This window comes from Clupea harengus, chromosome 23 (assembly GCF_900700415.2).
Source record: "Clupea harengus chromosome 23, Ch_v2.0.2, whole genome shotgun sequence".
Lineage (NCBI taxonomy): Eukaryota > Metazoa > Chordata > Actinopteri > Clupeiformes > Clupeidae > Clupea > Clupea harengus.
The window spans coordinates 8930546-8942833 of record NC_045174.1 but is presented as its reverse complement, the minus strand read 5'-3'; the positions used below and the strand labels follow the sequence as shown (position 1 = coordinate 8942833).

Genomic DNA, 12288 nt, shown 5'->3' with positions numbered 1-12288 from the left:
GTGTGGCAGCAGGTTAGCACGGGGCCGTAACGGTAACTCACAGGCACAGAGACGCATCAAGGAAAGAGGAAAATAGGGGGCCGGGGGCCGGGGCAGGGGGGTGACGGACGGACGAGAACGAGATGGAAGAACCGCGACAGATTGAGTCTCTTGCTGCTCACAGACAAGACATGAGGTGTTTATTTCAAGTAACTACCAAAATAAGGAACTCGGCAAAAAGTGTGTTCAGCAGCCACACACACACAAAAAAAACAGACCAGACAAGAAACACTCTGAAATAGACATAGAGGTATCACTGTGTAAGAGAACCATTGTCTGTCTGTCTCTCTGTCCGTTGGTGACTCATAACTACCTAAAGGAGAAGACAAAACAGCACAGAAGTGTCTGTCTGCTCAGACTGTCCCATGGACCTGGTGCAGAAACAGTACGGTGTTTCTCACATGGTCTGCTCTTTAATAAGGTTGACTCGGCTGGTGTTACAGAACAGAAGTGGTGCAAAGACAACTTGAAATGCCTGTGTAAGGGCTGTCAGCCCTGGTGTGTTAAGTCGTGACAAACAAGCAGGTAATATCTGAATGCAGATTTGTGTTGGTGTATGTGTGGTTGAGTTGGGCAGGGTCTCTGTTTCAGGTTGGCTGTCAGGGTGGAGGCAGCATCAAGAGGCCCCCGTAGTCCACGTTTGAACACCTCGGACGACAAGACTCCTGAAGGAGCTCTCCTCCGGATGAAGTGATGACCTCTTCCTGCACAGAGACGAAGAGGGAGAGCGAGAAGGGAGAGGTTGGTCCGTGAAGAAGTGAGAATTAATTCACGATCAAAGTAGATACACTATTGGATCGCCATTGAAATCTGAAGATTCTGAAAATGGATTCAAAGAAATCTCATAAATCCATGTTGTAAAGTCTATTTGATATACATTGAAATTTGTAGGAAGGAAAAAAATATGTTTTTCCATAGATTTGCCCCATTGCCTCACTAATGTATATCAAATGTGGTGACAAAAAGGCTTCGTCTATACATCTATACTCCACAGCTCTTGTGAACAGAACAGAAACACTTTTAACCTATTACGCTGTTCATTGCCGCAGCCAGTAGCTTATTTGAGCTCCCAGTGTGCGGCCGATATAGGGGTGGATCATGACACTAATGTGGAGAATGCGACGTAATGACTTAATCGCAGGGCACCGCAGCGCTTGCCGTCTGGCTCGCAAAACTAGTTACATCTGGTGGCGGCGACATCAGATAAAGAATTGGGTGACGTAAAAGGACTCGCCGTTCCTTGTCCTTACTGGGGACCACAGGTCTGGGATCACTGCAGGTCTGTGTTCGTTCCATGAAAAGGGTCTGATCTAATGAGGGCACCATGTAATAGAAACCTGGTAATAGCTGCTGACCAGCTGTTCCTAATGACAGCCTGCTCCTGACTGCTATCAGTGAGTCACGGGCATGGGGTAATGTTTGAGTTGGAGATCAAGTGGGGATCTCTGTTAACTGGTTTCGTTTTAGTCTTAGGCAAAGAAGATGAATATTTAGAGAAACTATTCTAATTCAGGAGACGGATGCATTGAATGATTTAGAATTCAGCAAAGTTTGATGGTTTTTGGGCCCAATTTAAAGTGCAAAACAACTTGATGTTAGAATCGTCTCGTTTTCTGTGGGCCTAAGTGTCCAATGGAATATCAGAGGGTTTCCATGTTTTATTCAACAACAGACCTTTGTTTCCACAGGCAGTGGATAGCTACTATGATGTCTACTATTACTATACCGCTGCTCAATTTAGACATAGAGCTGCATTAGTAGTATTGGTCTACTCTCAATGCATTACATTATAAAGTAAACTGGTTCAATCACATAGAGAGGTGTGGTGAACTTCATGAGTGTGTGTGTGTGTTTGCCTTTGTCTTTAGACCACTCTATGGCCAGTACTTGCCTGAGGTCATTCCAGGTTCCAATCTAAAAGGTTGAGTTGATGACAAGGTGACAACAGAAATGATGTGGCCTTTTTCCACTAAAGCCTTTTCCTTGGGCTTAAACACCGGTGAACAGCCTCTGTCTTCTGTTTCCATTAGGAGTTATAATAGTGGGGACATACTTCAAAGTAGCACTAAATAGACCTTTAAATACGTCATGAAATTGTTGTAAACCGTGTTCCTGATTTCTTTTGCGAAGTTTTCATTTATCTGTAGATAGTTCTTCGTTACAAATACAAGCCAAGTAATTCCCTTTGCTAAGCAACCTCAACTAATTGTTTTTAGGCGATATTTGTTTTTAGATTTCTCTGGTTTTATTGTTGCATTGTATTCAACTCCAGTTCAGCCCTGACTCGGCCCTTCCCCACTCCAGGACCGAACGGAGGCCGTCTGGGCCGTGGCCCCAGTCCAATCTCAGATGGAAATTAAAAATAAAAGTCTGAGGCTTTTCCCCAGACACCGGGGTTTGACCCCACGATGAAAATGCTCTATCAGCTTGTATTTTAAAGAACAACTATGTAGGCCCATGGATAACTAAAAAAAATGGCAAAAGAATCAAGGATATCGTTTCCAACAATGTCATTAAAATCTATTTTACATGTACTCGCACGGTTGTTGCTAAGCGCTCTTTAGAAGTTTCTTGTGTTGGTGTTCTCTGTTTGTGAATGACCCCGATACAACTCGTAATGGAAACAGATGGCCGAGGCCAAAAAGTGAGAAAAAGCCATGTAACATAGCCTGTATGTTTGTGTGTGTGTTCATGAACAGTAGCCTTGTGTGGTATGTATGCATTTGATTGGGGTCAAACACTTGCCTTGTGGAAGTCAATGAGGTCAGCCAGTGTAGCGTGTCTATTCTGGTCCACTCCCAGGAAGCTGTAGTAGTCCCCTGAGGCGTCGATGAGGAAGTGCTTGAAGCCAATGGCCGTGCGGTACGAGAGCGTGTAGCCCCAGATGCGCTCGCTCACGCGCACCAGGAAGCTTCCCTCGCACGCGTTCATCAGCATAGACTCCGACTCCTGCCGCGAAATGATGCCTGGAGAGGACGATAGGAGTGGAGGATACAGAGTGGAAGGAGGGAGGTGTAGAATAGGGTGGAGTGGAGATGATGCGATGGGGGGAGGAGGAGGAGGAGGAGGAAGAGGAGAGTGTTTGCAACGTTCCCAAATGTTCACGCTGAGATAACAACACTGTGCTGGAAGGGGATTTATCTTAAATGATATCCCCCCTTGCTCATAGAAGTGATTCACGTCACTGCCAAGAATAATAAATAAAGAGCTGTAGGAAAATATTTAAAAAGTACTTGTGTACCCCTTAGGTGAAATGACACATTCATGCGCTATGCTCGGGGAGGGTTGATTCACCTGCCAGCATGTTAAATAAATGTTGTCAAACTGTGCCTGCTTCTTTTTTTCAAGGGGTAAAACATTTGCATTTACTCACTGCCTCTAATTCCTGGTCAAAACAAATAAAGCTGGAGAGGTGTTTAGCTCAAGTATATCTCGGGAGTTTCACTAGGCTTTTTTCTTTTACATGTACTGCTGTGTCTTCTTGTGCTTGTCTTCTTGACAAAAATAGCACAGATCTTTTTTAAGCATCACATCAAAAGACTCCACCACCCTACGACAGAGCAACTTGCATGCTTAGTTCCCCTTTGGTAGTGTGGAGTGACAGAGAGAGAGAGAGAGAGAGAGTGAGAGAGTGAGTGCTAATGTGGCAGCAACAGCAGCAGCAAGCAAGAATCACGACGGGCAGGTAGACAGCCAGGCGCAGATAGGGAGGAACAATCTATAGAACAGCAGTCCAAGAACAAGTGGGAAAAAAGCGAGTGACTGAGTGATTGAGCGATTGAATGAGAGGCGGCTTGTAAGGCGGACGTGGCGAACACAGGTGTTTCTGGCCAATGTCGCCCATCGCCAGCTCCAGTGTTGCTGGGGCCGAGTTGCCGTCACTCATGCCCCTCGTTAATCTGATCAGCGTTCAATCCCCCCCCGGTCGTCACCGTGACCCCAATCAGCCTGGCGCACGCTGTGAATTATTGAGCTGCCCCATCCATTCTCCGTCCTCCCCTCCTTAGGCCGTCTCCCCTCGCATCCACACACTCAATTTGTCTTTATTTCTTTCTTTCTTTCTTTCTTTATTGCCCCCCCCAACTTTTCCATCTGTCTTTCTCTGCCTTTTTTCAATTTTGCTGCCTGTAATCAAAGCTCTCTTTCTCCCTCTCTCTCATCTCTGTCACTCTCTTATCTATGTCTTTTCTTTGCTTCTTTTCACTCAAGCTCACTCTTCTTCTTCCCCATCCCCCCTCCCCACCAAACACACTGTTGTGTTTTCGCGCACCGTGGAACCAGGGTCCTAGGGTGCCGTACTCACCGTGGAACCAAGGTCCTAGGGTGCCGTACTCACTGTGGAACCAGGGCGCTAGGGTGCCGTACTCACCGTGGAACCAGGGCGCTAGGGTGTTGCTGTTTCTCTCATAGCCGGCTCTCTTGGGCCTCTGCTCCTCCCGGAACCAGCGCAGGATGGACTCGCGCGAGTTGGGTCTGGGAGGCCGGATCCACACAGGGCTGGGAGCGGAGGGTGGGGGAGAGTAAAGTGGGAGGTGGTGAAGAGGGGGGAGAAGGCTCTCCTTTTTAGTATGCTTTTATAGAGTGAGGTTTTATGATCAGTGAGATGCCTCTGCAGTACTACTCTCTGCTACCAATTCTAAGGCAGTCTGGTGGAATTTCGTGCTAGCTGTGAAGATGATATCTGTCTGCTACATATTTGAGTTGGGGTGGAGACACATTTACAAAGGGGTGTACAGTGTAGGAAGTATACGACATGTCAACATTCTTTCAGTAAGTATATTTCCAATGCAACTATTCACATTTTGACAAGACATTGATATTAACTCAGGAAATCCACACAGATAAAGATATTGTAATATTCCAATCCATAAAAAAGTTTTATGCAATAAAGTCAGTGTTAGAGTTCCTGGTGAATCATTTCACTGTTTTCTAAACCTTAGCAAATTAATAAAACCAATAGAATTTATGTAAGTTCTAAAGTTAAATTTTCGGACATTTTGGCATGCCTTAACAGCAGTCTAGCCTTCAAACTGTACTCACATAATAAAGCTAAAACTAAAACTGGCCCAATGTCTTTAAATCTTGAAGATTACAGGGGTCCCTCTTGTGAATCTTGATCATCAGTTCCTTCCACAAATATTGTATTTGTTTTAAGTCCGGTTATTTGACTGCACCATTCCAACAACTTTATTTCCTTCCTCTGGACCCAATGGAGTCTCCTTTGCGGTGTGTTTTGGATCTTTGTCCTGCTGGAAGGTCAACCGGCAACATCATCATCATCTTGGTGGATGATTCAACTCAAGAATTTCCTGATGCATGACTCCATTCATCTTCCCTTCAATAATATAGATTCTGCCAGTATCATGAGAAGAGAGACAGCCCCCATGTTTCCACCTCCAAACTTCATTGTTGGTGTAGTATTTTCAGGGTCATATGCAGAGCCATTTCTCCTCCAAACATCTTGTCTTCGCTTTCGTGTTTGAAAGTTTGATTTTTGTCTCGTCTGACCTGACCTAGTATTTCACCGGCTTTCCCAAAATATTGTGTAGCAGACTTCAAACAAGCTTCAACATGCCTTTAGTTCAATAATGGAGTATGGGTGAGTGTGCGTGGAGGCAGTGGTGGTGGAGTGCGTTTCCTATTGTTTTCTCTGCAATAACTGTACCTCCTGCTTTCATGTCTTTCTGGAGCTCATTCCGATTGATTTCCCTGGTCAGAAATCTTAAGAGGAGCTTGTGTGCGTGCTGATGGTGGAGGGGAGCTATTTCCACTTCTGTATAATGGCCCCAATGGTGCTTACAGGAACATTTAGGAGTTGTGAAATCCGGCAACCATGTAGTGCAACAATCTTGTTTGCGAAGGTTTTTTTTTACTTCTGCCCATCTTTTCTTGTATGATCACTTGGTAACAAATGATTTGTATCCTTGCACACACAAAAAACAATGGAGAAAGGTGTTAAAGACTTTGTCGTTAAGTCACCCACAACACTTCTCTTGGATTTTGGTTTTTCGATGACCATCACTCAAAGGAGCTTTTAAAGGTCTCTGGTAGTGACGTGTCCCTACCCATCATGAGCATGAAGGGGGTGGGTCTAGGATGCTTAACACCACTGTTGAGCCTTCTGGCGTGTGTCTAGGGCCTAATTCATTGAATCACTGATGAAAGGTGTCTGCTTGAAAACCCCAGTGAAATGCTCATGAATGCAGCTTTGTTGTTGTTCAGGTTTCTTTGGTTGGGCAGTCATGTTGTTGTGTTTAGCAGTTGTGTGCTACAGACAGCGCATGCTGTACTGTGAAGGAAGGCCTATATGGATCCTGGGTACAACATGTGGCACATATTGTGGCTGTCACCATCCAGTTGTTTCCTGCTGCTCAGGATCTATGGTTGGGCAGTTGTTATGTTGGTTAGGTTAGGTTGTATGGTATGAGTCCTAGAGGGTCACACGTGTGGCAGCTGTGGGAGGTCCCCAACCAGTGGCATAATGGATTTAACATCTTCTCCTGTGTATAACTAAAAACAATTGCATTCAGAGGTGGGTAAGCGTGTTTCTAAGCAACATGCATTTGTCTTGGTGTACTGCTTTTTCTTAGTATATTCAATTTGGTTTTCCTGTGTCATTCCACTGTATTAAACATACCACTATTTGTGATTGCAATGTTATTATTTCTTTATGTGTACATTTGTGGAGTTAATACAATACAATTAGACCTTATAGGCAAGTCTCGCTACTAGGCAGCCTTCTTGGCAACACCTTCGGGCAAACAAGATCGGGCTCCTATCCTAATGAATGGGGAGAGACCCATAACCTCATATAGGATGGTCCAACAGACATTGAAAGTACATCATGTGAACCCACGTTTAAATTGGTATGAACATTGTTTTTTTCCCAACTGCTCAAATAAGGCGCTATTTTTTGTGTTGACTTGATCACTTCGCATGCACCAAATTTCGTGGCACGACTGTTAATATGGCAACAGTGGAAATGAACAAAACATGCAGGGGAGGTGAAGCGTCAGTTATGCAGTTTCCAACAATATGATTATAAGCGTTACGGATTTTCTTTTATTTCCCCTGTTCATAATCCTGTCAGTAATTTTTTTCCCCTCTTATTATGTCTCTGGTTAATACCAATGTCTAGTCAGAATTTCCATGTGAACTGTGTTTGATAAAAAAAAGAATAGGTTCAGAACCTAAATAGCCTGTATGTTTGTATATGTGTTCATTGTATAAAGTACCTATATGACCGCATATGCTATTCCATCATTATATCATATGTGTATATAGTCATATTCTGCATGTGTGATGTTTGTCTGTTTACCATTCTGAGAGGGACTGTGTTGCTGGGCTGCTATGGCGACGGTTCTGTCTGCGGCGATAGTGGGTGGAGCCAGCAATGGGCGGGGCACTGGCAGCTGCTGCCACATTGGTGGGGGTGGTAGTCAGTGAGACGGCTGCTGCCGGTTGGCTGGCCTCAGGCAGCGGGGCTGCGGCATTGGTCGTCTGCTCGATTATGGAGCTGTGCCTTCGGCTCTGGCCCGAGCCGTTGTGGTGCGTCTTCTGGAAGAGTCCGCTCAGGCCAGCCACCAGGCCCTTGTCGATGGCGCGTAGAGACTGGCGCTTGTACTCGTCCCGGGCGCGCCTCGCTTTCGTCTTCATCGCCTCGTCAGCGGCCTTTGAGCGCCTCACTAAGAAAAACAAAACACACGAGACGGCCATTTCAGAGACATAAACACTTTGTCCCTCTGTTGCCAGAGTTAGTGTTACTAAGGGCATTTATTCCCCCTCTTCGAGAGTGGATGCGTTTGCTATTTTCTTGCCGCACATTGTTCTTGCCATTCCTTGTCATCCCTCTCGCTCTTCTTCTCCTCTTGCTTCAGGGAGATGTACAGCTCCTTTGCTCTCTTCTCCTCCGTCTGACGGATCTCCTCCTCCCCCCTCTGTCTCTCCTCCTCTTTGTATTTCTTAAAAAAAAAGAAACCACAGAAGAATCAGCTGTCTTATCAGATGCTTCACATTTCTTCAAACGGTCTTTGTATTTTGCTTAACATAAAGGCATGGGCAGCCACATTCGAAGTGTTTTACGCCCCGTCTCCAGCCAGTATCTACCAGATAAGACACGCGGTTGGAGGAAGGTGTTGTCTTGCTCCGCGGTGATTATCTAAATTCCGTAAGGGTTTCAATTAGGTTTAAATAATTCAACCCTCTCAGAACACCAACAAAGAACAGAAACTTTAATTAGAGGCAAATTAAGCCAGATCTCCATTAGTATTGGGTAATTAAAGGCGAAGGTAAGTGAAGAGAAGGACAAGGACTCCATTTAATTGTCTGATAGACTTGTGCTGCACCACGTGTCTGTGAAGTGCAAACACAAAACTCCTCTAACCCTTTCAGCATGGGAAAAGAAGCAGCTTCAAGGCCATAAGGGATTACTAAAATCTAAGTATGAAAAGCGCACGTCAGTATGCACTGTGTTACATTTAGCTATCAAACACTTCATTACATGTTCGCTCTCCATGTGGTGAAAGGCTATGATGATAATGATTAGCATTGTCAAATTACACATAGTGTATGATGGCAGCCATTTTCATGTGGATGGCAAGCGTGACTTGTATGTCAGTGTTGATCATAGATCACACAGTATGTAATTGTGATGCGTAATATGTAATGTGTTTGCACAACAACAATACTTGGTTCATGTCTTTCTCTGCGTTTGTATGAGTACCTTCAGCTGTTCCCGTATGCGTTCCTCCACCTGTTTCGCCGCTCTCCTGTCGTCTGTCTCCTCCCTCCATTTCCCAGCGACACAGCGAGCCTTCTCTTTCCCCATGGCATCCCGGAACCTCCTCTCGATCTCGGCCTCTTTCACACGCCTGCGGGATGATGCACGACACAGTCTGTGTGACACGTTTCCCCTGTCGCTCTTTCACACCCACTCCAATTCACAGTTTCTCTTTCATTCTGTCTCCAACTTTTCTTTCACCACCACACATTCCTGTGTCCTTGCAATGCATTGTGCATATTGGAGCTTTTCACATATTTGCTGTGTGTGCCATCTTCCTTCAAGAGGGCCTTATATGTTGTAACGCTGCTAATATGATGGCTACCACACAGTTTTCACTTTGTATCCAGAGAATGGATCTCTCACCTCTCTTCGTCCAATCCATATATCCATCCACATCAATCAATCCATTCCAAATCTCCCTCCTCTCTCTCCCACTAGAGCTGACCCCATCTTTTCTCCTTCTCCCCCTAGCTCTCGTCAGACCAGTGTTTCATCTTCTCCCTCCCCCTTCTCGTCTCACTCTCCTTCTCTCTCTAACTCTTTCTGTTTTCGTCTGTCTACTTCTCTCTCCTCAGAGCTCCAGGGCCTCATGCTGGGTGATCTTCCTGGCTCTTTACTCCATCAGTTCGATGATGATTCCTCCACCCCCTGCCTTTCTGTCTCTCTCTCCTCCCTCCCTTCCTTCCCTTCCTTCCCTCCCTCTCCCTCTCTCTCTCTCTCTATCTCTCCCTCCCTCTCTCTCTCTCTTTCTCTCTCTCCCCCTCTCTCTCTCTTTATCTCTCTCTCTCTCTCTCTCTCTCTCCCCCCCCCCCCCCCCCCCCCCTCTCTCTCTCTCTCACCAGAGCTCCTGGGACTCGCGCTGGGCCTGCTTCCTGGCTCGCTCCTCCATCAGCTCCTCCACGATGTCTTGGTAGGGCTTGTCCCCCTGTGCCTCCCCCATCACCCACACCCACACATCACCGTCGGAGCCCAGCTGCCACTGGATACCCCTCCGGTCACCTGGCCAAAAAACAGATTAACATGAAGGTGCTGTCTGTATGCCACGATGATGGAGAATGTCCATGAAGCGACAGTATGCAGCCATTTGCCACTTTTTGAGGTATGTTTTTATAGATAACTAGAACTAGATTTGGAATCATCTTCAAACTCATTTTTATGGAATATGGTCATGTGAAGGACCACTTTTTCCCACTAGGTGCCCAGGCTTATGTACTGGGTCATTTTGGGGTCTAGGACGGAGCATAATGCAAGAAAAGCTTTCACAGCACAACTATGACTATATCGCCTAAACACGTCAGTTAGCATTCTAGCAAGCTTTTATCAGTCCCATTTGTGCTGTCGTTGGTGTTTGCAAGGTTTTCTTTAGGTAGGTGGCTTGCTAGTTTTTGACTGAAACCCCTTACTGCTGCTTTGACATTCATCCACAGGGTGTGTGTGCTGTTGTCTCAAGCAAGTAAGTTACTGGGCCGGCAGCTAGTATTGAAATGTAGCTAATTAATTTAACAGCACTAAAACATCTTTCTGAGAAAAAGCTCTTGTTTTTAAATCCTCAACAATAATGAGAAACATCTATCTTTGTTCAGGAGCACATGAATGCGCAGAGGTGTCAGTTACTTCAAGTCGCTCTCTCACTTTCCTCATTTGATGAAGATGTCCCGCCATAGTGGGGACTTGTAGAAGCACAAGGGAGGAACGTGGAGTATAAAGAAACTGCAAGACAAAAAAAGTTCCTTTAGGGAAACGACTTCATCCCTAGCATTCACCCTCAAATAATTTGCATGCTAATCCTTCTGGCTGTGCCATTGGACATTGTTGTGCTTTGCCAATTTCCCTAGCCTGGAGAGTATTTTTCTGTATATGCTTAATGGCAGGGTAAAAACCTCGCATTTCAAACAATACACTGCTCTTTGAAAACTCCTTTGTTCTTAAGTGGCACATAAAATGGGCTCTGCAACATGGACGAGAGAGAAAAACATAGAGTGCACTTAAGGAAGCGGCACCCACAACTCTCGCCTTCATCCACATCCCCCCTCCTCCCCCCTTCCCCTCCAACTCTCCCTCCATCCTCTCCCCTGTCTCCTCTATCTCGTGTACCATTAACACACCAGCACTGGCAGATAAGATAAAATCCAAACTGGCTCGCTCACACATCATCACTTGGCTAGAGAGAAAGCGAGACAGAGCGAGAGAGAGACCGAGAGCCAGGGAGAGGGAGAAGAAAAGCGAGATAATTCAGTCTCACCACCAAAACGTACAACTGTTACAGTCAGATCGCATTTCAGAGAGATAGCGCGATGCCGCCTGAAACCTCGGCAAGGTTATAAGGAAATCTTGCTCTGGGGGGATGAACTGTTGGATGGCATGCACTTCACCTAGACAATCAGACACAGAGTGGTAACAACTTCACACGGAACAGAGAGAGCTCTCTAACGTGAGCTTTTCCTCAAAGGCCAAGTGGAATAACACGAATGTCAAGCAGGCTGGGACATCTGCTTAAGGTGCTCTCACTGTAACCACATTGTAACATTGAGCGTTGGTTTGTTTAACGGAAGCCTTTTTTGAGCCCGACAAATAAAGCGTGTAATGTAAGGTATTAGAAATGAGTCGAGGGTGGATTACAAAGGCAATGTTTACAGAGGGTATTAGTAGAAATAAATCCCACTTTCAAGTTCTTTTTTAAGATGCCTCCAAGATTTCTACACAAATTCATAATCTCCATGCCTAAGGAGCATTTTCTGTACGGTTGAAAAGGTATGTCACACCTTTGCTGATACTGAAGTATGAAATCAAAGACTCACATTGTGCTGTTATCCATGCGATGGAAGATGGTTATCTAACAGCTAAATGTATAACCATTATGTGACATAACAATTCTAGACACAACCCAAGCAGTCCCAAATATAATTATGATTTATGTCAAGAAACTGTGCAGGCAGAAGTGTGTGTGTGTGTGTGTGTGTGTGTGTGGTGTGAATGTGGGAGAGTGGCACTCCTACAGATGACTCATGCTCCTTGGCTCCTCTCTGCTAGTCAGTCAGCACCTTAATGCTGTAGCACCTCAATGGATGATGCATACTATATCTCCTTTTTTCATATATATGACATTTACTTATACTGCAGGTCAGTCAGCACTTTAATGCTGTGGCACCTCTGGATGATACAAACTACATGACATTTTTTTGTCTGATAGATGACTTTTACTTATATCTTTTAAACTAATACAAATGTTTGTGTGTACTGTTATTTCCTGACTATTAACCGCGGTTTGTACATCGTTTTTGTAAAATTTTCATTCCATAACGATAAAGAAATGGGTGTGTTTATTTCCGACCTATTTAATGGGATGCTATGGAGCTTGAACCTCTGCAGGAGGTGAAACATGCGCGGTCTCACCCCACAGACATTAAACAATCCTGAGAGAAATAATGGGACATCAGTGGAGCAATGGTTTACGCTGATGAGTGTAA

The 12288-nt window shown here is 45.1% G+C and overlaps 1 protein-coding gene across 1 annotated transcript in view; it reads right to left on the bottom strand.

Annotated features, from left to right (window-relative positions):
- Window positions 1–2313: 2313 nt before the first annotated feature.
- The window catches only part of LOC105888755 (SH2 domain-containing protein 4B), an 11467-nt gene continuing 1492 nt past the window's right edge, over window positions 2314–12288 (bottom strand). Inside the window, exons 2-8 of the mRNA XM_031560999.2 lie at window positions 10957–10963; window positions 9661–9820; window positions 8762–8909; window positions 7862–8000; window positions 7358–7724; window positions 4409–4536; window positions 2314–3005 (exon numbers count right to left, since the gene is read on the bottom strand). Coding sequence (XP_031416859.1) covers window positions 2773–3005; window positions 4409–4536; window positions 7358–7724; window positions 7862–8000; window positions 8762–8909; window positions 9661–9820; window positions 10957–10963 — 1182 coding nt within the window. The 3' untranslated portion in view covers window positions 2314–2772. The remainder of the gene's footprint in view (window positions 3006–4408; window positions 4537–7357; window positions 7725–7861; window positions 8001–8761; window positions 8910–9660; window positions 9821–10956; window positions 10964–12288) is intronic.